Raw genomic sequence first — 27,207 nt, 5'->3', positions numbered from 1 at the left:
GAGAGAAAAAACTAGAAAACACTTCTCAATTATTTTACTGAAACATGGCTCTAATCTTAAACTTTTCTCCTTAGTTTGAATACGTTATAGTCAAAGAGATTATTATTTTTAAACATCCAAATACACTTAGCTTCAGTGCTGCTATAGAAAACATGCAATAATCTAAAATATATTTAAAAGAAACAATTTCATGTCTCTTTTTTGCTCTTTTCTAGCTATGGAACTTTCATCCTACCTTGTTCTATTACTGCATTTACTGCATCTTATGGAGAAACTGTTCTGCTCAGTTTGGCAACTATGCTTATACAATATATATTGTGCTCCACAAACTTTTTTTCTTTTTTCTTTTTTTGAGGAGACCTTAGCCACTAATATAAGAGTAAGTTAAGGCCATAGTTAACAGCTATTGGGAATGAAACCATTTAGAAATATAATAAACTGAGAATACTTAAATTGACTTGATCCAGAGGAAAAGATAACAGAAGAGCTTATAGAAATATAGCATGAATTGCATTTACATTTTTTATCATCCCCTTTTGTAACCTCTGAAGGAAGTATTGTTAGAATTACTTGTTGGAATTCTGAAAATGGATTTATAACTAAAGTTGTAAATTATAGCCTTGACAGTCTGCTCATTTCAATCTCAGTAATAAATCTGATAATAAATCTCAATAAATCTGCTCAGAAGAAAAAAGTTATTGACCACTCATAAACTATAGAAAAATATTAGAATAATTTAACTTATCATTATTTACAAAAGTAAAATAAATAAAAGCAGGTCAAAGATAAGACTCACAAATGGTAGGTACAATTTGAAATTCCTTCCATTATCTGCATAACCAGCCAATACATTTAATGACTGCAGTTATGAGATTATATAAATTCATGAAGAATATATATTTATCAATGCATACACTCTTTCTCTTCCCCGAGTAGAATATTGGGTGAACATTTCAGCTGAAAGACAATGAATTGTGAGCTAAAGATGAGCAGTTCTGTCTCACCTGACTTACTCATGTGAAAAGCCTCTAATAGGCATTGTGGGGCACATGCATGAAATTAGAAACCAGATCATTGATTTATTTTTTTTTTTAATTTCCTTTGGAAAAAAAAAAAAAAAAAGTTAATTAAGTTCCCCCATGTGATTCTATTACGAACATTCACGATTACTGTAGCATGGGGAGAATATTTAATTTAAAAGTAAAGGAAGCGGCACTATTGAAATGTACAGCTAGTCAATCAGAATGACTGAACAGCTGTGACTGTTTTAACATAAAGCAGACTCAGAGACTTTTACAGACAAAACAAAAGACACAAACCAAGTTTGTGTCCAGAATCATGATACAGAAAACCTTATAATCTAATGCATAACGACAAGCTGGGAATATATAAAACTAATACTTTTTTTTTTTTTTTGAGTCATCAAACTCCTGTACTCCTGTATTTTGTAATATGAAGTGGCATTTGACAATTTGAGTCATATATCCATAACTTGATATGGTCCACTGGAGCTTTGTTATTTGGACTTCTAGCTTGACCACTTGTCCCAAAATATAATAAAGCATCTCAAAATTTGTATTAAGAAATGCATTATTTTCAGAGATGTTGCACAGGCTTTTACAAGATACATGTTTCACTTTCTGTTCTCTCACTCAGAGGTATTTGGGAAAGAATACATTGTACTGTTCTAATTCCATCAGAGCAGCAACTGCTTACAGTATTCTTTGCAAGTCTAAATTTCATTTTAAATTAAAAATAATAAACTACAGAGACTTACTGGAGATATATTTGTGCAATCCAAACACTATAAACTTTTAAATGATATCTTAATAAGAACAGAATATGTTGCTTTTCAGCATCTAAAGGATAAAAGATAATAACAATTACAAAAGAAATGCACAGGCTTCTGCAATAGGAGATGGATGCATCTATATCAAATATTTTCCTGTATTTATCTTTTTTAATTCTGCAAAACTATTAAATGTACTCCAGATGTAGGTGTACTTAATTGAGAAGATAAATCAAAAGTAAAATATTTCTTTTGTTAACACGGAGTAGAGAAGGCTGAAAGCAAGTATCAAATGTCTGCAAATAAAAGTTTTTCGTATTTGATTTCACATTTTAACTACTTCAATTTAGCTTAGCCAAGACACGGCACTCCATAGAAAAGAGTGGAACTGACTCAAAAGATTAATTAGAGTAAAATTATCCTAGTCTGTCATAAACTCTGATATTGGAATAAGAGGAAGTAATTTGCTTCAGTAAAAAGCAATGATCACCAAGGCATGAAAATTAACACTTCAGAGAGGTAGATATTAAATGAGAAATACTAGCTGCATCAGCATATCGGACATAACTATAAAACAGAGCAGACTTCTAAAATTGAGAAATTCTATAGTTTATTATGATAAAGTCAATTTTACCATCCAGTATATACTCAATGAATTTAACACTATATTTCAGCACAATATTTCTCTTTCTCCTCAAAGGTAAACTTCAGGTAAAAGTTCTGCTTTACAGAATTTAAATCCCTTTTGTTCCTTCTATGTATTATTATGTATTTCATTTCATGGAAACCTATCAATACACAGAAGGCAAAAAATCACCAAGTATTACTCTATTATTTACTAGCCAAAAATGGGTTTTGTTTGTTCATTTTTAAATCATTTTCATCAGTCACTTATCTACAGAGACATCTGCTGAGAGAGAGAGACAGAGAGATAAATGTAAAAGTATAAGTACAACTACACAGTGAAGATATTCTGGCTTTACATTCTTGTGTTACAAAAGAAACTCAGCCCAAAGATTTTATAACCACTAGCATTCATACTGAAAGGTACTAATGCATCATTATGATCTAGCAGGTTGCTCGCTGTGTTTTACAGCCTTTCACACTGCATTAACCTTTTGTACCTCAAGTATTTATGACCTCATAAGTAAGTATTTATCAAACTGAAAGCTCATATACAGCACTCTATTTTAACTCTCTTGTTTAGGAACATTTATAATTTCCTTTTACCTGAATTTAGAACCACTGGTATACAGTCTTTATTTATTATTTTTTTTTAAAGAAAATCTTTAATGCAAATTAAAACTTTTTTTTTTTTCCACCATTAGAATGATGAACAAAATAGCCTAGCCAGATCTCTCAAATGCAGTCTCATGACAACATGAAGAAGATCCTCTGGTGCAATTTTTTTCTAAAAATGATTTTTTAAATAAACAAGAAATATATTCGTTATGTTTTCTGTGATATTCAACTACATATCACAGAAAACAATGCATAGAAATACTCCTGAAGTCAGATTGTGCAACCATATGCCACTTCCTCTACTTAACAAAAAAAAAACAAAACCCAACAACAACAAAAAAGTACAAAATACAGGCAGTATTTATTCTATGTTAAATGTCCCCATGCAATATGCATAGCCATGCTTGAGAAAAATTCAACAGTTGATGAATGTATTGCAGAAATATTGGACAAATACAGTGTTACTTGCAAATATTGTTTTCCTGGCAAATCACTATGAAATATGAGGTATTAAAACCTACCAAAAAAAAAAAAAAATAAAAGGCTTACAAGCATTCTCATAAAATTTATCGGTAACTAGAACAACACTGTATAACTAAGCATATCTACAAGACAGGGGTAAGCCTGCCATTTCTTTGCTCTCTACTGGGGGTAAAAACAAACAAACAAAAAAAACAAACACACACACACACACAAAAAAAGTGAAATTTTATAACATTAGTTATGTCTCTGTGACAAGGTAATTCATCAGTTCCAACAAGCTTGTACACTGAACCCCTATGTTATATTCCTGTAGTATTAACATGAGACTCAGCTATTTTGTGTGTTCCCCATTCAGCCTTTACTACACAGGAGAGTGGACAGCGAATTCATGACTACAGAAAAAAGAATGAAGCATACAAAGAAGAAAAAATTCAAACACCCTTAACACTTGGAGCTGTTTCTTTTAGTGATAAAATTAGTCTAAATATGCACTTGGATTTCATAAAGCTTATCAGAACAAGGTCAAGGTACAAAGATATTTTAGCAAATGTAAGCGCAACAAATTTATCACCTGGGTACTACCCAATTTACACACCAAGGAACCCACATGTAAATAACATTTGGCATGAAATATGTACTCTTAATGAATACTGTTGAGCAAATACCACATTTGATTGCTGCACTTGATCAGTAAGGCAACATGCTATAAAGTTCCACAAAGGATTATCCACAGGATTAATCTACAAAGGATTAGCACTTCCAAGAAAGTCTTGGGGATTTCACAGTCAATTCCCAGTTCTTCATCTGAAAAGTATGACCAAGAATAATTCCTAGTAGTAAGTCCAGAGCTTGTTGCGGTGGACATGCATTTCAGCAAACTCACCACTAGTGAGCCTTGTTCCTCTCTTTTCAATTGCAGCAAGACTACACACCAGAAGACATAAAACTTTCCAGAAAGGAATTAAGTAGGCTTAAAATGCTTGTTGAATAGTAAATTGTAAAAAAGGATTCAATTCTAGTCTAAGTTCTTATGATTATGCTGCTACCTGTGGAATGACAATGTTATACACAAAGATAACTTCCTACAAATCTCTTAGACACAAATGAGTATCTCTATGCTAAAAATAAATAAATAAATAGATCACTTTTACTTAAAATACTCCTGCTTTTACTTGTAATACAGACAACATAGCATTCTTCTTCATGGAAGGAAAGTGGAGTGGGGGCGAGGGGGAGCACAGTAGAGAGACAGGGGCTGGGGAGGAGGAGCGGGGAGAGAGAGAGAAGAGAATACAAAGCTTGTACATTCAGGAATATCAGCGATCCCTCCTTCCCACTGAAGGCAAAAAAGCTTAAAAGGATGGAACAGAGTGAATTAAATCAACATACAAAATATCAGTCTCCTGAATTATGCTAGTTAGCTGTTTCTACACTTAGCAGGTCAAAACAATCTGAAATTTGTCAAAACAATTCAATGGATTAGAAAGTTTCCCAAATTTGTACATTAACAGTGTCTAGATTAAGAAAACTGGAGATAATGAGATTAGATTCATTTTGCTACCTGAAAAGATTGTCTATAGCAATATTAAATAACTGCTGATAACAGAAAGCAATTTTATACAGTGGCCAAGACATACATCTTTCGCTAATGGGGCCATTGCATTTCTCAGTCAGAAAGAGACAAATACAAAATGACTGATATTTATTATTGACCAGACTTACTGCATGCGCATAGTCAGGATAATCAGTATTATCTAGCACACGGTGAATATACGTTACTTTTCTGTGTGTGTAATAGTCTGTTTGGGGATCTTGCTTTTCAAAATCCCCCAGACAAATGTGCCAAGTCCTTGAATCTCATCTAGGTAAAAGTTCCAGGCAGAAAATGAGATGCATTGGGTTAAGATGAACATTTTGGAGTCTGAGATATAGTAAATTTGCTGTACTAAGAGTATTTGAAAAAGCTCTTGTGAAAACAGAAGTTTCTCTTCTTGTAATGAAAATAAATAAAAACCAACAACGACAACTAAAAACCAGTTGTTTCCATTTAAAAGCACAGAAAAGAACCAGTGATTCAAACACTAGTAACTTTGATTGAACACATTTTGTCTATTAAACAAGTTAGAATCATTAGAAAATTCACTTTGCAGGATATCTGAAAAGAAAGGTGGCTGCATGTTTCTTTTGAGAGGCAACAGAGAGATAAAGGACCAGATCTACAACACTTTGTATAAAAGAAAAAGAAAAGATGGAACCTTGTTCAAAACGACAGGAAGGAATTCCTGAAATTGGAAAATGCTTGCTGGAGACAGGAAGAAGTCAATAGCAACGTTTTATGCTGGTGTGAAAGTGCTTTTATTTCATACATGAGCAATTTCACAAGTATCTATACTGCCAGTCTCAGACAGCTAGCTGTATGTTAACTTCAGCCATATTACAACGATTGGAGCCTTCAGTGTCCCAAAGCTTCATAACTACATGTTAACTACACATGCTAAAGATTAACTGCCTTAAAAACTAAATTTTGAAATAGCCCTAATAATACCCAGTTCCACATATCTTTATGGATACCAGTAGATATAGATGTTTCAGCCTAAGCTTGATGTCTCACTGTGTAAAACTCAATTAAAATGGCATTCATCTAATTTATGGAGCAGATTATCTTGAGAGTCATCACGCGGCACTTGCAGGGCAAGCAGGCGATGAGGCCCAGTCAGCATGGGTTTATGAAAGGCAGGTCCTGCTTGACTAACCTGATCTCCTTCTATGACAAAGTGACGCGCTTGGTGGATGAGGGAAAGGCTGTGGAGGTGGTCTACCTTGACTTCAGCAAGGCTTTTGACACCGTTTCCCACAGCATTCTCCTCAAGAAACTGGCTGCTCTTGGCTTGGACTGGCGTACGCTTTGTTGGGTTAGAAACTGGCTGGATAGCCGGGCCCAAAGAGTCGCGGTGAATGGAGTCAAATCCAGTTGGAGGCCAGTCACTAGTGGCGTTCCCCAGGGCTCGGTGCTGGGGCCGGTCCTCTTTAATATCTTCATCGATGATCTGGATGAGGGCATTGAGTGCACCCTCAGTAAGTTCGCAGATGACACCAAGTTAGGTGCGTGTGTCGATCTGCTTGAGGGTAGGAAGGCTCTGCAGGAGGATCTGGATAGGCTGGACCAATGGGCTGCGGTCAACTGCATGAAGTTCAACAAGGCCAAGTGCCGGGTCCTCCACCTGGGGCGCAATAACCCCAAGCAGAGCTACAGGCTGGGAGATGAGTGGTTGGAGAGCTGCCAGGCGGAGAAGGACCTGGGAGTGATGGTTGATAGTCGGCTGACTATGAGCCAGCAGTGTGCTCAGGTGGCCAAGAAGGCCAACAGCATCCTGGCTTGCATAAGAAACAGTGTGGCCAGCAGGGCTAGGGAGGTGATTGTCCCCCTGTACTCGGCTCTGGTGAGGCCGCACCTGGAGTACTGTGTTCAGTTTTGGGCCCCTCGCTACAAGAAGGACATCAAGGTGCTCGAAAGAGTCCAGAGAAGGGCGACCAAGATGGTGAGGGGCCTGGAGAACAAGTCCTACGAGGAGCAGCTGAGGCAGCTGGGCTTGTTCAGCCTGGAGAAAAGGAGGCTGAGGGGCGACCTTATTGCTCTCTACAGGTACCTTAAAGGAGGCTGTAGCGAGGTGGGGGTTGGCCTGTTCTCCCACGTGCCTGGTGACAGGACGAGGGGGAATGGGCTAAAGTTGCGCCAGGGGAGTTTTAGGTTGGATGTTAGGAAGAATTTCTTTATCAAACGGGTTGTTAGACATTGGAACGGGCTGCCCAGGGAAGTGGTGGAGTCACCATCCCTGGAAGTCTTTAAAAGACGTTTAGATGTGGAGTGTAGGGATATGGTTTAGTGGAGAACTGTTAGTGTTAGGCCAGAGGTTGGACTCGATAATCTTGAGGTCTCTTCCAACCTAGAAATTCTGTGATTCTGTAATGCAAGTGCAGAAAAAGTAGCAAACATTCCTATTCATATGCTCTGCCTAAACTCAGGATCCTACTATGCAGGTATCTATTTCTGAATATAATAATCTTGTAAACAGTTCTATTAGATTATTATGAACAATACTTTTAGTTATAAGTGAAAATAGCTTAGTAACTCTAAGGTTAAGATGCTTCTTTGTCACTAAAGGCAGGTACTGGAGAGCACAGTGGAAGTTTACTATACTAAGGTATCACCAGCTCATGAGTATCAATGTTCATGCACTAGAAATCCGTGAAAACATAACTGTTCCTCTAAGTTTTAACTTTCTGACTATATCAGAAATAATAAACAAACAAACAACAGGAATTTAAGCAAGCTTTCTAAAAAAAATACCAGCTATAATATTTGTTAAGCTTATCAAGTTAAGAAATTCCTAACGTAACAAAAGATTTTCAATCCGCTTACAGTACAGCTATTTCTCTTTTATATTCTTTACTGTTTATCATCTAGCTTTCTTTTTTTTCCCAATACATTGATTTGCACACAAAGTAATAGCATTTATCATAACTAGAACATATTCTTTATTAAAAAAGTGACATTCATATAGCAATGTTCCACTATGTTTTCCTGTTGCAGGTTTAGACAGTTTGCTGTCCCAGCCAGTTTTCTTTAGAGAAAAAAAAAAAAAAAGAAAAGCTTATGTATGAGGGCAAGGAAATACTAATATTCTGAGGTAAAGCTAGGCATCTGTTTCATAGAATTGGGTGACACTATACTTGAAAACTATGTAATAAAGGAGATGAAAGGGAAGGAATGTGTCTGTAAAAAAAATATTTCTCATTACAACTCAAGTATTTCCATACCTTTAAAAACAAAAGAATAAGGACTCTGAGGAAATAGCAATAGAATAGCTGTCACTTGCAAGCACACAAGTTGTAAGAAAATTTCTGTGGCAATGCAGTGGGTTTACGTGGCAAGGTTTTGGTAGCAGGGGGCCATAGGGGTGGTTTCTGTGAGAAAGATCTAGAAGCTACCCCGTGTTTGGGAAGGGCCCCATTGTTTTCCAGAGCTAAGCCAATAAGCGATGTTGTTTTGCACCTCTGTGAGAGCATATTTAAGACAGGGAAAAAAACGCTGCGCCACACAGCAGCCGGGAGAGTGAAGAGAGTGAGAAAACAGCCTTGCAGGTGCCAAGGTCAGTGTAGAAGGAGGGGGAGAGGTGCTCCAGGTGCCGGAGCAGAAGTCCCCTGCGGCCTGTGGTGAGGGCCATGGTGAAGCAGGATGTCGCCCTGCAGCCCATGGAGTACCACGGTGGAGCAGGGTTCCATGCTGCAGCCCGTGGAGGAGAACACGGTGGAGCAGGTGGCCCTGCACCGACGGAGGCTGCCGCCTGTGGAAGACCCCTGCCGGAGCAGATTCTGGGCCGGACCTGTAGCCTGTGGAGAGGAGCCCACGCAGGAGCAGGTGACCTGGCAGGAGCTGCTGCCCGTAGGGGAGCCTGGTTGGAGCAGTTTTCTCCTGAGGGATGGACCCCGTGGTACGGACCCATATCTGGAGCAGTTCTGGAAGAGCTGCTGCCTGTGGGAAGCCCACACTGGATCAGTTCATCAAGGACTGCATCCCGTGGGTGGGACCCCACAGCACAGGGGACGAGAGTGACTGAGAAGGAGCGACAGAGAAGAAGTGCTGTAGACTGACCATAACCCCCATTCCCCCGTTCCCCTGCACTGCTCGGGGGGAGGAGGTGGAAGAGGGTGGATGGGGGGGAAGGTGCTTTTGGTTTTTTTTTTTTCCTTTGTTTTCTCACTTCTCTCGCTTGTTAGTAATAGGCAATAAATCTTACTATCTCCTTATGCCGAGTCTGTTTTGCCCATTACAATAATTACTGAGTGATTTTCTCATCCTTGTCTCAACCCTTGAGCCCTTTTCACATATTTTCTCCCCATTCCTCTTTGAGGAGGGGGAGTGAGAGAGCGGCTGTGGTGGAGCTCGGCTGCCCACTCGAGCGGAACCACGACAGGCCTAAACTATCACTGTGTGTGAAAACCCACAGAACTTAGTTTTGAATATAATTTCATGTTCATATTAATTCTTCCATAAATAGTATATTTACATAGTTTCTTTTCAGTTTGGTAGACTTCTCTATCTCATACATTCTCTTAACAAAGCACTGGGTATTTTATTATCCGAAGCTCCCATTACAGAAGCTTCATCTGCAAACATACTAATTAGCACAGGCATACTTAGATGTTTCTGGATAGCTGGGTGATCATGACTTCAGTATGTCGCATTGTGGGGGTACACATATTGTTTTCAAATCAAATATTTAGAAACTATTCTTGAACAGCTGGAAGTTATACGAATCCTTATTAAATTAAATAGTTGACATCTTTTGATGCACTTTCTGTAACAGCAGGAAAAAAAAGCACAGGCACAGAAATGACTTGCCAAGTATAATCACTCTTCTCTTCCCTTTTGACTGACTCAGAAGACATTGTGCTGACTTTTTTTTTTTCTTTAATAAATCAGAGAAAAAATATTTTAATTACAATCCAACCAAAAAAGCACTAAAAGAGGAAACCCTTCGTTCTTGCTTTCTGGGGTATAGCAAGCTGGGAGGCAGTGCCAATTTCATCTCAAAATTAGTCAATATGTAAGTACTGAGATGTTCTCAATGGCAATCTTTGAAGTCCTCTGTGCCATTGATAGTGAATTTTTTTGTACTTTGTCTACACATTGGCAGTGTTATTAGACCTCATGGCTGAGGCCAAGTCCCCCCCTTCTCACAAGCATTTTTGCAGACCTCTTTGCTATGGCTGTGAAGCACCTGATGAGTGCTATCCATTTTCCAGTCATGTGCAGATGGATTTCAACAGGCATCTCAGAATTTGTGTACTGGGGTAAGACTCTAATTTTATTTCAGAGGCTGTTCTCAGGAAAAGAAGAGATCAATGGAAATGACAACTGTTTCAATGGGTGAGTCTGTTGGAAAAGAAAATACAGAAAATCGCTTTGAGAAAAAGTAGTAGATGACCTGAGAGGTCTGTAGTAGAAAGGCTTTGAGGGTCTTTCTAAGTCAAAAAAAGGCAGTAAAATATGCTGATAGTGTAACACAACTGCATGGGATACCTTCTGAGAAAGCATCTAGACCCAGCAAGATGCAGCAATCTAGACAGAGAAATAAGTGGAAGAATCAGAGAATATTACAAAAAGGAATTAAAGACTCATAAAGATAGAAAGGGAAACACAATCAAATACACTCAAAGATTAAAAGCAGACAATAAGCAAGCAAAAGTAGAGACAGTTTTTGCATTTATGCTATTCTTTTTAAAATCACAGAATCACAGAATTTTTAGGTTGGAAGAGACTTCAAGATTATCGAGTCCAACCTCTGGCCTAACACTAACAGTTCTCCACTAAACCATATCCCTACACTCCACATCTAAACGTCTTTTAAAGACTTCCAGGGATGGTGACTCCACCACTTCCCTGGGCAGCCCGTTCCAATGTCTAACAACCCGTTTGATAAAGAAATTCTTCCTAACATCCAACCTAAAACTCCCCTGGCGCAACTTTAGCCCATTCCCCCTCGTCCTGTCACCAGGCACGTGGGAGAACAGGCCAACCCCCACCTCGCTACAGCCTCCTTTAAGGTACCTGTAGAGAGCAATAAGGTCGCCCCTCAGCCTCCTTTTCTCCAGGCTGAACAAGCCCAGCTGCCTCAGCTGCTCCTCGTAGGACTTGTTCTCCAGGCCCCTCACCATCTTGGTCGCCCTTCTCTGGACTCTTTCGAGCACCTTGATGTCCTTCTTGTAGCGAGGGGCCCAAAACTGAACACAGTACTCCAGGTGCGGCCTCACCAGAGCCGAGTACAGGGGGACAATCACCTCCCTAGCCCTGCTGGCCACACTGTTTCTTATGCAAGCCAGGATGCTGTTGGCCTTCTTGGCCACCTGAGCACACTGCTGGCTCATAGTCAGCCGACTATCAACCATCACTCCCAGGTCCTTCTCCGCCTGGCAGCTCTCCAACCACTCATCTCCCAGCCTGTAGCTCTGCTTGGGGTTATTGCGCCCCAGGTGGAGGACCCGGCACTTGGCCTTGTTGAACTTCATGCAGTTGACCGCAGCCCATTGGTCCAGCCTATCCAGATCCTCCTGCAGAGCCTTCCTACCCTCAAGCAGATCGACACACGCACCTAACTTGGTGTCATCTGCGAACTTACTGAGGGTGCACTCAATGCCCTCATCCAGATCATCGATGAAGATATTAAAGAGGACCGGCCCCAGCACCGAGCCCTGGGGAACGCCACTAGTGACTGGCCTCCAACTGGATTTGACTCCATTCACCGCGACTCTTTGGGCCCGGCTATCCAGCCAGTTTCTAACCCAACAAAGCGTACGCCAGTCCAAGCCAAGAGCAGCCAGTTTCTTGAGGAGAATGCTGTGGGAAACGGTGTCAAAAGCCTTGCTGAAGTCAAGGTAGACCACCTCCACAGCCTTTCCCTCATCCACCAAGCGCGTCACTTTGTCATAGAAGGAGATCAGGTTAGTCAAGCAGGACCTGCCTTTCATAAACCCATGCTGACTGGGCCTCATCGCCTGCTTGCCCTGCAAGTGCCGCGTGATGACTCTCAAGATAATCTGCTCCATGAGCTTCCCTGGCACTGAGGTCAAACTGACAAACCTATAGTTCCCCGGGTCTGCCCTCTGTCCCTTCTTGTAGATGGGCGTCACGTTTGCTAGCCACCAGTCAACTGGGACCTCCCCCGATAGCCAGGACTGCTGATAAATGATGGAAAGCGGCTTGGCCAGCTCCTCCGCCAGTTCTCTCCGTATCCTCGGGTGAATCCCATCTGGCCCCATCGACTTGTGCACATCCAAGTGCCATAGCAGGTTGCCAACCATTTCTTCGTGGATAGTGAGGGCCACATTCTGCTCCCCATCCCCTTCTGCCAGCTCAGGGTACTGGGTATCCAGAGAACAACCGGTATTGCCAATAAAGACTGAGGCAAAGAAGGCATTAAGCACCTCCGCCTTTTCCTTATCTTTTGTAACAAGGTTTCCCCCCGCATCCAGTAAAGGATGGAGATTTTCCTTAGTCCTCCGTTTTGCGTTGATGTATTTGTAAAAAGATTTTTTGTTGTCTTTAATGGCAGTAGCCAGATTGAGCTCCAGATGAGCTTTGGCCTTTCTAATTTTGTCCCTGCACAGCCTCGTAACATCCTTGTAGTCCTCTTCAGTGGCCCGCCCTTTTTTCCAAAGATTATAAACCCTCTTTTTTCTCCGAAGTTCAAGCTGCAACTCTCTGTTGAGCCAGGCCGGTCTTCTTCCACGTCGGCTCGTCTTTGGGTATGTGGGGACAGACCGCTCCTGCACCATTAAGATTTTCTTCTTGAAGAGCGCCCAGCCTTCCTGGACTCTTCTGCCCTTCAGAACCACCTCCCAAGGGACTCTGCCAACCAGTGTCCTGAGCAGCTCACAGTCAGCCCTCCGGAAGTCCAATACAGCGGTTTTACTGGTCCCCTTCCTGGCCTCGCCAAGAATAGAGAACTCCACCATTTCGTGGTCACTCTGTCCAAGACAGCTTCTGACCACCACATCTCCCACCAGTCCTTCTCTGTTTGTGAAGAGAAGGTCTAGCGGGGCACCACCCCTGGTAGGCTCACTAACCAGCTGTGTCAGGAAGCTATCTTCCACGCTCTCCAGAAACCTCCTAGACTGCTTTCTCTGGGCTGTGTTGTGCTTCCAGGATATATCTGGGAAGTTGAAGTCCCCCACGAGAACAAGCACTGACGATTTCTCAACTTCTGTCAGCTGCCTGTAGAATTCCTCATCTGTCTCCTCATCCTGGTTCGGTGGTCTATAACAGACCCCAACCAGGACGCTAGCCTTGTTGGCCTTCCCGCCAATCCTAACCCAAAGGGACTCAACCTTGTCATTCCCAGCCTTGAGTTCCACAACATCGAGAGATTCTCTAATATAGAGAGCCACACCACTGCCCCTTCCATGCTGCCTGTCCCTTCTGAAGAGTTTATAGCCAGGCATTGCAGCACTCCAGTCATGAGAGTGGTCCTACCACATCTCCGTGATGGCAACCAAGTCATAGCCTGACTGCTGCATGATGGCTTCCAGCTCCTCCTGTTTGTTACCCATGCTGTGTGCATTGGTGTAGATGCACTTCAGCTGGGCCATTGCCTTATCCCCCGGCCTTGCCATTGTTCCTCCTGGCACAGCTCCAACAAGCCTTGTTTCAGCCCCATCCCCCATCTTACCTAGTTTAAAGCCTTCTCAATGAGCCTCACCAGCTCCTGGCCCAGGATCCATTTTCCCCTTGGAGATAGGGACCCGTCTGCAGCCATCAGGCCGGGTGCCGAGTAAAGCACCCCATGGTCAAAAAAAAAACAAGATTTCTGTGCTGGCACCAGCCTCTGAGCCATGTGTTTATCAGGTGGGCTTTTCGTATCCTGTCAGTAACTCTCCCTGCCACCGTAGGGATAGACAAAAACACCACCTGTGAAATATTAGCAATTATTTTATATATGTATGTTAAACCTCCAGAGAAGACTCCACAACCCCCCTGGGCTGTCTGTTCCAGTGCTCTGTCACCCTCACTGTGAAAATGTTTCATCTCACATTTAAGGGGAACCTCCTATGTTACAGCTTGCACCCATTGCCCCTTGTCCTATCATTAGATGTCACCAAGAAGAGCCTGGCTCCATCCTCCTGACACTCACCCTTTACATATTTATAAACATTAATAAGGTCATCCCTCAGTCTCCTCTTCTCCAAACTAAAGAGACCCAGCTCCCTTAGCCTTTCCTCATAAGGGAGATGCTCCATTCCCTTAATCATCCTCGTGGCTCTGCACTGGACTCTCTCAAGCAGTTCTCGGTCCTTCCTGAACTGGGGGGTCCAGAACTGGATGCAATATTCCAGATGCAGTCTCACCACAGCAGAGTAAAGGGGGAGGAGAACCTCTCTCAATGTACTAACCACAGCCCTGATATACTGATATACCCCAGGATGCCATTGACCTTGCCCACAAGGGCACAGTGCTGCTTCTTGGTCATCCTGCTCTACACTTGCCCTTGTTATATTTCATTAAATTTCTCCCTGCCCAACTCTCCAGCCCGTCTAGGTCATGATTTAAGGAGGAAGACAGGGAGCCATTTGGAATGATCTTCATAGCTTTTAGCTACAAACCTTGTTAGTCTGTCATCTTGTGGATGGTATGGTCTACCTGACCATTCTGACTTCTCTCTGAAGATCCAGTTTCTTGCAAGCAAGGAACGGAGGATGTTCTTGGTTAACCAAGAGATTACCAACACATTCTCCTCATGCTATCACACAAAGTGCTCCTGTCAATATACAAGTTTGTATCACAGTTATAAAGTCTTGATGCAAGGAGAAATTGAGTTCTGCTAAAGTTGCAACCCATTTGCTGTTTGTAGGCTAATTACAAGAGAATGGAAAACATCATTAGCTTTACCTAATCTAGCAGAGACATTCTTGCATTTAGTGAAAATGAGAGCTAATTTTCAGAAGAAAAAAAGTCCACTTTGTAAATAAAGATCAATTCTAATTAACATGTTATAATGTAAGATGCAGAAGGTCAAATATAAAGTAAGTTGTAATTAGCTATTTCACCATGGCAAGGTCCCCTTTGAAATTTATGCTTAGTTTATTCAGCAAAATGTGCAACAAATGTTTTTCTCAAGACATCAGAACCTGAAGAACAGCCAAAGCATTTGGATGCCATGGCTACTTAAGACTGCTAAGAGAAAAAAAAAAGTCAATAAAGAAATAAAGAACTGGTATGGAAAGCCAAGAGCCCAAGAGGTGACAGAAGGAGCAGGAAAACTAAAAAACAAAACAAAAACAAACAAAATACAGTACTCTTTCGGGACCAGCCAGGAAGAAAATGTTAAATTGCTTAATTGGTCAATTAAATTTGGCAGATCAGAAATTAATTGGTAATGCTTGCTGGAGGAAAATTCAAGCTGGAATGATACCACTATGTCTCTGTCTGACAATGTCACTGAAAATACCTCTGCAATTTTTTCCCCCTGTACTCAGCTCTGGTGAGGCCGCACCTCGAGTACTGTGTTCAGTTTTGGGCCCCTCGCTACAAGAAGGACATCGAGGTGCTCGAAAGAGTCCAGAGAAGGGCGACCAAGATGGTGAGGGGCCTGGAGAACAAGTCCTACGAGGAGCGGCTGAGGGAGCTGGGCTTGTTCAGCCTGGAGAAGAGGAGGCTGAGGGGCAACCTTATCGCTCTCTATGGGTACCTCAAGGGAGGCTGTAGCGAGGTGGGGGTTGGCCTGTTCTCCCACGTGCCTGGTGACAGGACGAGGGGGAATGGGCTTAAGTTGAGCCAGGGGAGTTTTAGGTTAGATGTTAGGAAGAACTTCTTCACTGAAAGGGTTGTGAGGCACTGGAACAGGCTGCCCAGGGAAGTGGTGGAGTCACCATCCCTGGAAGTCTTCAAAAGACGTTTAGATGTAGAGCTTAGGGAAATGGTTTAGTGGGGACTGTTAGTGTTAGGTCAGAGGTTGGACTCGATGACCTTGAGGTCTCTTCCAACCTAGAAAATTCTGTGATTCTGTAATTTTTCGTGCACTTAATCTTAGTGTTGGCTGGTACTGCTTGCCCAAGTAAACTGAGCTGTATTAGTCCACAATAAGCATTCAGAGAGGTATTCAATAGCACACAATCAACTAATTTATTTGAGAAAATGTGGCTAGAGATGACAGTGTTATTGCTTCCTTAATTGCTGTTGTTTTTTTTTCGGTTGTGGTGGTGTTTTGTTTTTTCTTAATTTATTTTGTGCTTATGCTTTACTAGTACACTATCACCAACTTCAAGCATAAGAGGAAGTTAAAGTAACAATATCTCAGAAAACAAACAAACAAACAAACAAACAAACTTTTTGCCTTCTGTTTCAGTACCTTGCTTGCAATCCCCTCTTAGTATGAGTATCAAAAGGAAATAGAAATGAGATGATACCTAGATCATGAGGATCCAAGGACTGCAATTTCAGAACACAAGATAAGCTGATGTGCATGCAGTGGCACAATCAGCTGCCCACAACACTGTTCAACAGATGCTCTCCTCACACCATATACCTACTGACACATGACAGATATGTTCTGAGAGCAATGCCCAAGTTAACTCAGCAGCACCAAAAAAGGAGTGACTGTCTTCTTACCAGGCAATACAAATAAGAATACAAACAGGGACTTCATGAACTGTCTCATAGAAATCAGTTGGTTTGAGGTTCTGTGTATTTGAGGTTCTGCAGAAGCAGCTATTTCAGAGCATCCACTGACAAATACAGATGTTTAAGTGAGCAGTATGTTTGTGTAATTCTTTAGCATAGACAAAGAAACACACACAGGGCATAGTTACAAAATTTACAAGAAGGACTCTCAGCCAGGGAGCTTCTTAGAAGCAATAATACGTATGATCACAAGACATTATCATGCCTCACCCAACTTGCACAGCATTATGTTATCTATTTGGGATGTCAGTTTTGATCTCTTCACCATACTGTAAAATAGGGGCTGGACCAGGCTGCTTGCTTCCGCAGTTCCAAAGCAGTGAGGGTGCTGAAACAAGCTTCTTGAAATATTTTATTCAAGTAGCAGTTGGGACCAAATATAATAGATAGCATAACTGAAATAGCACACCATGCTGATACAATAGCTTGCACCAGCAGGCTATGATTTAGATGAATAAACACTGCTGTAACAGTTGTCAAAGTATTACCAACTATTTAGCATAGCATGCTGGTGACAAACATCTACAGACAAAAATATGGAATTGAATTGGAATAAAAATTGGGTCACTGACATCAGTAGGGGAAAAAATAATCCATCCATGGGGAGATCTGACCTGCAAGACAGTCGCATCATGGTGAAACGTTCCTAGCTCCTCCACAGAGGGAGCACAGTCCTCAAAAGTGTCACTTTTTAGAGGTTACCTAATGAATGACGTGGTTATCTGCACTGCAATTCTGCTCAGTTTTATCTAGCATATCAGTTATATTCACACAGAACAGTGTCAAGTTCAGTAGGTGCTACAGGAGGAATTTTGGTAATAACCAAGCTGAAATTTATCCTTTGCACAGGAGTTATGCAAAAGATACCTCATCATCTTCAATGGTCACAGAAAACCCACACCTCTGCCCTACATCTTTGAAAGGATTCCAGAAGCATAGTATCTCCTAACGCCATGCTCTGTATATTGACTCAGAACCAACATAGACAGAAGATAAGTATGCACTGAACCACCAACATCACAAAGCAACTGTGTTTTCCCTGGAAGATGCCTGTCCAAACACATGAATTATTAAATGCATTTCAGCTTGTGAAACCTGGTGAAATCACACTCCAAGGCAAGAAGGCTACAGAATGATCTCAAGGTTGTCCTAAATCAGAAGGATTTAGAGGAACTTTAGAGGGGATTTTTTTTTTTTATACACACACATACATAAAACTCAGGACAGCACAAATCAGGTTTTTACCATACCAAATTTGCTTCTTTTAATTGTATAATGCACAGATTAGAAGGCACTACAGAAAAAAAAAAAAAAAATTCTACTATTATCTGCTTCCTCACACGTGCAGAGTTAATGCCCTTTGCATTTACAAATCCATCTGCCACAGAATTCAACAGAACTTGCTCATAAAAAAAAAAAAAAGAAGCAAAAGTTTAAAAAGTTTTACTCTCTGAGCCATATTACAGACATACAACATATTTGCATACGTATACATGTAAAAGGTGATTTCATATCTAAAAAATGATCAAATATCTTTAAAATCCTTTAAAATATGTACTATAATGTAACACTAAAAAAAACTGAAAAATTTACAGATGTTACTCATCATAGATTTATAATACTATTACCATTGGTCCATCCATCTGGAAAGAAACAATTTTCTCTTTTTGATTATGAATAAAAGTATGTTTGATGTTATGCAACTCCATAAGTCTATTAGTGCTTAAATAACCTTACAGGAGAACCCAGTGCTGGATGAGTATTGATCATGCATATCCTCAGATAGACTACTTCCTTGATTAAATTTAAATAAACATATTGATCCAAAAGATGAAAACCAGAGAAGACTCAAAATAGAATTTGACAGTATTTTATTACGTACGGATGATTTTATATTGTTTCAGTTAAATAATCCTGTCTTTAAATATTTACTTCGCTTTCATCCTGTACATTTTCTCCTGTTTAATAACATCTAAATAGAGAGTTAGTAATTTGTAGACATACTAAGTATCAGTCATTTCCAGCACTTGTCCTAACAGAACACTGTTCCTCACTATTTTATCAAAATAACATATAAAAAAAGTACTAGGAAATGCATTTTTACAAGTACAAGAGCATTTCTAATCCCACATCTTCACTGCTAAATTGATTTCCATTAAATTGTATTTCAACTAGTTATGCACAACAAGTAGAAAAATAAAATCTTAACAGTATCAGAAAGTTTTGTACTTCTTGTTTGCAGTTTTCAGTGTGCTTTGTAGTAAAATTGAGCAAAAGCAAGGAGAAAATGTTAGTTCTTAACTGAAAATAACTTTGGAATGAAACTAAGAGATAAGTGTAAGGAATGGCATGCTTGTTGACAGAGTAGGTTGGTTCAATTAACAAAAACTAATTAGAGATGCCCAAACCACTTGGGAGTGCACAGAAAGTTAGTCCTAGAGATAAAAGATATCTGGAGCATTATTTTCACATATTGTGTGCTCTGTGGAGAAACTCAATGTATGAAGACTTGGTGCAATGGTTTCTTATAAAAAGTAAATTTTTTTTGAATTTTACTTTAAAAAATAATTAAAAAATAAAATAGAAAATAATTTATTTCCTTCATATTAAATTCTCAATAAAATATTTTAGATTTGATCAAGAAAATACTCACTAATTTACCACACAAACTCAAAGACTGTTTAAAGCACTGCCATTTTGGCTTTACACCCATTTTGAAAGGCTCTCAATGATCAAAGACTATTCGGGAAACATTTAGTAAAGCCTATAGATTATACTGTGTATTATACTTAGGAAGTCTGTAGACTCGATTTTCTTATATATATATATATATATATATATTTTTATATATATATTATATATATATATTTCTTTTATATATATATTTATATAAATATAAATATATATATAAAAGATATAAATATAAATATATATATAAAAGATATAAATATAAATATATATATATTTATATAAATATATATATATATTTCTTTTATATATATATATATAAGAAAATCGAGTCTACAGACTTCCTATATTAATAGCACTTTAATGTGCACAAAACTGCAAAGCTGTAATAAAACTGATGATTGGAATCTGAACTTGCAATTGAAATACTGACATTGGCTCCAGCTGGGCCAGTATCACATTCTGCAGTGCAGGGTTCAAGAGAAGTTGTAAGCAACTTTTTATTTTTATCTCTGTTTATATCTTTACTGTGATTTGGGTTACTCAAGACCCCATGTGAGCTCTTGCTACAATGTACAATTCTTTCAGACAAAACGACACAAAAAGAAAGGGGCAGACAAAGAAAGCCAGGGTATGTGTCTAACCTTAGTGTGGATTAAATCCTTCACAGATAAAATTAAGTCACTTCTGATAACTGTTCTGCAAATTAGGAAATTGCCCTGCAGTTTATTAGCTTTATATTTTGAAATTTTAAGATCCATTTTTAGTGGCATATACAGCTTCAAATGTACAGAAGTATGTACATAAATAAGAAAACTCAAAAACTGGTCTTGCTTCAAATAGCTTATCTGATCTACATTAATCACCACAATGTTTTTGTGAATGATCAATCGTTTTTCTTTTCAATGCACCTAACACAATTTACTGACAGTAAACTGTAAAAATATTGGGGCCTGCTAAAAAAAATACCGCTACATTCCCAACCAACTCCACTTAAAATTCTTAAAGACTGGAAACCAACTATTCAGAAAACTAGCAGTAACTGGAAAGAAACAAACATTTTTTCCTTCAACAGTAAAGACAACATGGAGTTAAAATGTAGACACAGTGCTACTGAAGCTCTATTTCAAATAACAGACACATATTAAACCCACAAAGAGATGTACAGAGGTGGACACTCATAATATTACAAAACCCAAATGCCTAGGTTCCATCTCCATATACCTATTTATAATGTCTCTACAGTGTGTTAAGTGCAATACTAAAGATCTAGGTACCCATAATTAAACTGTGCAAACAATATTTGACTGCAAATTTGTAAAACTGGTGATTAATATGCTAAATGTCAAGGGTACCTTGAACGATGTAGATCCACAGAGAAACATTTCTTGTAAATTTGTATTTTCAGTGTACTGTTTTCCAAGAAGGGACAGTATCCACAACTTTCAATATAACATATTATATATTATATATATATATATATATACATATATATATATATATATATATATATATACACACACACACATTTTTTTAAATAACGACTTTCTCAAAAGCACCCTAATATCAAAAGCAAGGAAGTCTCATTCTTTATGAACAGCATGGGAATTACTTAAAACAAAGTTGTGCACATTACTCTGTAAGAAAGGAAACTGTAAGGGAAGAAAAGGATCCATAATAAAAAGAGCAAATAAATACATGAAATTCCCCAAATACAAAAGGTTAGTGGTATTGCAATGTTATCCTTCAGAAGATGGAATTTCACTCCAAGTGGAGCCAGAAGGGAGAAAGTATGTGACAGGTAAAATGCAAACTGCATATCAGGAAGGCAAAAAAGGAAATTAGAAGACCAGATAGCAAATTATACAAATCAAATTCCAATCAAATCTATTAGCATATCAGAAGTAGGAAACTCTCAAGGGAATCACTGATCTTGCTGGAACTAGTATTGAATAGTCCACACGGAAAAAGTATGGGCATTCTGGACAATCCGAATTATTTCTTTTCATCAGGCTTTACCACAGAAGATGTTGGAAAAACGTATACCCAACTTTTCTGATAGAGGGACAAACGCTCCTTCAAACTGAAAAATCAAGAAGCAGAGAGCAAACACAATAAATTGAAAGCAATAAATGATGAGGGATGAGCTCCAGCCCTACTTACATCGACAGGTGTTTTACCGTTGATTTTAGCACCAGCAGTCTTTTACTTCAGAACCAAATAGCAACAGACCAACAGTTCAGAAACACAAAAAGGCTGAGCTAGGCATCACAGAGATCTATTCAGTGTGCAGCAGTGGTCAAAAGGAGCAAGGGAAATAGCAAGATATAGAAAGAATGAGACAGGGACAATGGCAAAGATGACATTTTTAATCAATATCCAACCTTTTCTGGAGTACCTATTCAGCTTAGAGTTCCTGTTCTAAACCAATGACAGTAGCACTCAGCAACAGTTGACAAAAACAGTTATGGAAGAGAATTTAAAAAGTTTGAAAGAACCAGGAAGATAACAGCAAAGAGAGAAGAGGGAATCCTGTAGAGCTGAATACTTTTTTAAGTATCCTCACACTACTACAGCAAAGGGCAAGTCAGACCAATAGAAAGATGCCAAATCAAGAAGTAAAGGACTTAAGTATTTTACTGCATAGATCACAAAACTGTGTAATTAATTCACAAGGGCATCTCCTTACAGGAAGAGAAGTTAATGACTACCTGCATGGTTCAATTCATAATAGCATGGAATATTCTTTCTTTCCTTTTTATTAATTATTATTTTTTGCCCCCTCAGGTATATGTGATTGAATGTGGTGTGGCACAAAACTCATGTGGGCTTGCTCAGTACTGATACATCTGTGATGACCTTGCTATTGGGATACAGAAAAAAAATAAAGCATATGCTTTCTTAAAGACTCAAGGACTTCCTTCTCCTTTTTCAAAGGCTAACACATGAAGTGCCCTAGGTAATTCCTAGTCTTCTAGATGCAGAATATAAGATGTTAGTGTTTTTCTTTCTTCCTCATATCCATATAAAGAAATTAGTGACATGGCAAGACACACAGATCTTCAAAGCAACTTATTTAACAGTAACCACTTCCCTTCTCCCTCCTGCCCTGATGCATGAAACTTGAGGTTCAAGGGGAGAAAGGGGCAGTAAGATGAGGGATGGAGTATGGCTGAAGCAAGGAGAGCAATGACAGCTAGTAGGAAGGGATGCTTCAAGCGTATACTCAAACTGCAGTGTGCTGTCTGTTCTGTGCTAGATCCTACATGTGCAATGCAGGTGCTCAGTGGCTCAGAAATCTGCCAGCTGACAGCACTGTCTATGTTGGGTTCCAATCTAGAACTAAGACAGGAGCACTAAACTATCAATGGATGAAATTTGTGATTTTTAAATTACAAGATAAGGATATCCAAGGAGTCTCTTGCATAATTCATAACACTTCAGAACTCCATATATAACTCATGTAGAAGGAAAGCCTAACATTTCTGCTATGTTGAGCACAGACCCACACACAAGTTTGGTATAGGCTGCATGAAAAACTCTCTGGAAAATATAGCGTTGCAGGTACGCTCTTGACAATACTCATTCATGCAGTTATTTAAGTAATTTTAATTTAGGATCATTCAATGAATACTCATATGAAAATTTATACTCCTGTTTCTCAAAGATACAGAGCTCGTTAAAAATTACAAAATAAGTTAGTTGTTTGTTGTTTTTTTTCAAACAAACACTAACAAATATTCTTTTCCAATGTTTTCCTAGATCAGACTTAGTTCAAGTTGATTATATGATTCATGGGCTTGCTGTTGAACAGGTTGTCTCTCTGCTATTGAAAATGAACTACTGATTCTACAGAGCTCTCACACTGTCTGAGAGACTCCAAAAGCAGAAAAACGATATTCTCCTATATCAACAACATTTTACAATTATCGATTTAACATTGATAAACTATCAATGTTAAAATTGCCCGTAATCCTAGTACAAGTGTAACATAGATAACAAGTGTAACCAAGACAACATAAGAATGAATGTTAGCAATAAATACACATATCACTTGACATTCACAGCTTAAAAAATAGGCAAAACTTTGACTTACTGTGGCTGTGCCGGAGACAGTTTGTGCATTTGTGTCAGCTGCACTCTGTTCAGAGTGTGTCTGAGCAGGAGGGTACATGTTTAACGTGTGCTCTGGAACAGTGGTTTGGCCTGTGTAGTCTGGAGCTGGATGAGGATGTGGGGCTGTGTATTCTGCAGGGATACCATTCTGAGGAGGAGCAAACTGGGCTGAGGCGTAAGGCTGTGCCATTGTGTCAGGAGGTGCTGTAGCTTCCTGATTACCCTGTGAAGATCAAAGGGGAAAGAAAAGGAAGAAATGTGGGGTGAGATAAAATAACTTAGAAAGTAATGAGAGTATTCTGCTACAATTGCTGGCCTGAAAAGGGTGCAATGTTTGTTTCTTGAGGAGAGTATTTCCTATCTGAGTTAAATCCATTTTCCTAACCTTACTAAATCTTACTACAATTAGAATCTGTACCTGTAGACTGTTCTTTAACTGTAAAAAGTCTGTGAAAGCTTACCTCAACTAATGCCTCCAGTCAGACAAGGAAAAGGGACAAAGCTTAGTTAATTCCAAATGTTTCCAAGTGCAACTACTAATACAAAGCTCTGGTAAGGCTAGCTCATGGTCTGGGACCCGTTCTGACTTACCCTCCACAGAACTTCTTTGCAACCTGCACACAGAGAGGAATTTGGGTGTATTCTGTTAACACACCTGAAAATATTTATATGAAATAATGCTTTATGTGGTATTCAAAACTACTTTGAGGTACGCTGTATTGAACAACTGTATGCCACAAATGTTTAAATTTATGAGATTCACAATATTAAATATTTGAATATTAAAAAAAATACATCAAAATAAGATCTACTAACACAAAATTTTTCTCTTATGTTATGGTCTTTTAATAGAAATGGATATGGAGAGCTTTAAAGATTATATAAATATGAAGACAATAGCATTTCATTTCCATTTTAAATTCACCTGTACCATTAAAAACAGATATCTCTACAGATAGATCCATCCTTATGTTCGATGTAGAACTAGGAAGTCAATCATGCTAACCTGTCAGTTAGAGACCTCTGACTAAATGTTCTGCTCATACCAAATACTAATGATACCGGGGAGGAAATGTACAGAACAACCTTTTGGAACCTATATAAATGATGTCCAAAGTATGATGTTACAGCATTAGAGGCCATTAAGACAGGGACTATGGACTCAAAAACTTAGATGGGCTAGCTGGTTTACAGGAGAAAATTATCCTTTTAACAAGTAATATAAAAATGAATATTCAAGTAATTTTACTTATTTATTTATAATGCTTTGCCATTTTTCCACAACAAATACAAGTATATGCACAGGGGTACTTTAAAATTTAGGTTGTTTCTATTCATCTGTCCTTGATTTCCTAATTTCAAAATAGACCTGATGAATAGAAGTCATTCTTTTGCACTTCATACCTAATGATAGTTCCAGCCAACTTCAGCTAACTCAGACATTGGTGATCTGACCTGAACTCGGCCTAAGCTAAATTAAAAAATTTACAGTATCACAGCACAGGAAAAAAACATTGGTATATGGCAGGCCTAGAAGGGAAAATTACATTTTGCTTTGTAAAAGACATTACCTTTGTCCTAGAAAATTAAGATTTAGCAATAGCAAACGAAACCTCCCTAATTTTAATCCCACCTTTGCTACTGTTTTACTGTATGGCCTTGAGCAAGTAGTTTACATTGCTACATTCAACAATCTTTAAAATGAAAGCAGTGGCATTTAGATACTTCACTTGTTTAAGTCACTAAATTTTATTGGCATATATATACAATATTTCCAAGCTTTATATTACGCTGAAACTTGCCATTAAAAAAATAAAAAAATTAAGGAACATTCAAACCACTTGTATATATACACAAATACCTTCTTATATTAAAATGGCAAGGTCCCTTTTTCATTTCTTTTATTTTATACTTTAACTTAAAAAAAAAAAAAAAAAAGATAAAAAACAATAATGAATCGATTCTCCTGTAGACACTATAGACATTTAATAATGGTAAATAAGTATTTTGCAGATGCAAGGAAGCTTAGACTTTCTTTTAAATGTATTATTTCTGGACAGCCTTCAGCAAGTGGCAAAAATGAACAACAGCAAATTGAATTCTGCCTATGCAAGCATTTTCACCTTGCTGGATTTGAAACACAGTAGCTAGTTACTGCTCATCTTTAGGGCTCTGCCTTCATGCTAGATGCTAAACATAGCATTAGAGTCAGCAGCTGTTAAAAAAAGAACATTAATTGTAACAAAGGGATCAAGAGCTAATGTCCAGGTGCATTTGATCTAAAGGTTTTTGTACTACTCTGAGTCCTAAAACAGATGTTGTGAGACCCTCACTGTTTCTCATTAACATTGACAGCAGTTCCATGAAACCCTAATTAATATTCAAAGCATTTACACTTAGTGCTAATTACAGCTAATATTTAATTAAGAGGATTGAGCTTTTATGTGATTTCTTACCAGCAACTCCAAATAATTCATTATTTAGATTTATCATGAAATGGCAAACTGCACTGGAAATTACCTTCATATTGTAGAGGCTCTTCTACCTCATTCACTGGACTTGCTAAACTGAGGTTTGGATTGCTTATTAATCAGGCCTTGGTTACAAATAAATAAGCAGTGAAGGGTTTTATTATTTTATATATATATATATATGTATATATGTAACTTCAACCTGTTCAGGGATTTACAGCTTTATTATAATAAATAAACTTAGAGTAGAAAACTGGCAAGCAAGGTTATCATTCCAGTCATTGTGTGTTCATTAAATTGTTTTAGGGAAAAAAATAGAAAACAAACAAACAAAAAACTAAACATGCTTATTCTACTGCTAGCTGTAAGTTTAAAGTGATAATGACAATGAATCTGAGTTGTTATTGTCTTAAAAGCAGATGCCTATTATAGCCTTTAAAATCAGTGTGAACTTTTGAATCACAATGAATTCAGTAGACAATATTACAAGGTAGTATAAAAGCATACAAGTATAAATACATTCTTTATTATTTACATAGGAATCATGCTAATAGCTCATTGTTTTGAATATAAATTTATGCTAAGAACAATGTAGTGCAAACTAACAAATATATATATACATGTGGTTAACAAAAACTCAAGGCTATACAAAACTCATATATATTTGAGTAGATTTTAATGAATAAAAATTATTTAGTCACTTAAAATGAATAAAGGAAATAGTAGGTTTAATTAATTGATCTGAGAATATACAATGGCCATGAAAGCAACAGGAAATATTGATCCTAAATTAGCCCATGGATTCAGGTATTAAAGCAATCTCAAAACTGTGGATGATGGTACACAGATGTTGCTTAAAACAACCTAGGCATGAGAGGCTAAACAGAAGTTGTCATTTCAGACTCAGATCCAAGTATCTTTAAGTTTAAATGACCCCTTAATGCTCGCTTTGTGCATGGTTTTTAATAAAGTAGTTGTTGGCAACAGAAAGAAGAACAAAGGATGGCAGACAGTCAGGCTCTGTTAAATGTTCTGGCCTGAGATTTAATGAAAACCACATTTCATCTGCAAAGCATGCTTTACGTGGCAGTGTATAAAATAAGCTTTTATTGCTTTCCAGTTAAATGTTGAACCCTAAAGAACAAAAAAACGAAAGTGTTCTGATGATGAAGGTAACTGAA

At 38.5% G+C, this 27,207-nt stretch overlaps 1 protein-coding gene across 3 annotated transcripts in view; it reads right to left on the bottom strand.

Annotated features, from left to right (window-relative positions):
- RBFOX1 (RNA binding fox-1 homolog 1) overlaps positions 1–27,207 on the bottom strand; it is a gene marked incomplete at its 5' end in the record, with an annotated part of 284,813 nt that overhangs the window by 131,921 nt on the left and 125,685 nt on the right. For all 3 annotated transcript variants that reach the window (XM_082772575.1, XM_082772577.1, XM_082772576.1), the window contains one exon: positions 23,536–23,778. In XM_082772575.1, the coding sequence (XP_082628701.1) occupies positions 23,536–23,778 (243 nt within the window). The remainder of the gene's footprint in view (positions 1–23,535; positions 23,779–27,207) is intronic.

Source organism: Aythya marila (genome assembly GCF_965140915.1).
Source record: "Aythya marila genome assembly, chromosome: 15".
Taxonomy (NCBI): Eukaryota; Metazoa; Chordata; class Aves; order Anseriformes; family Anatidae; genus Aythya; species Aythya marila.
Note: the sequence above shows the minus strand (reverse complement) of the source record. Positions and strands in the feature narration are given on the sequence as shown.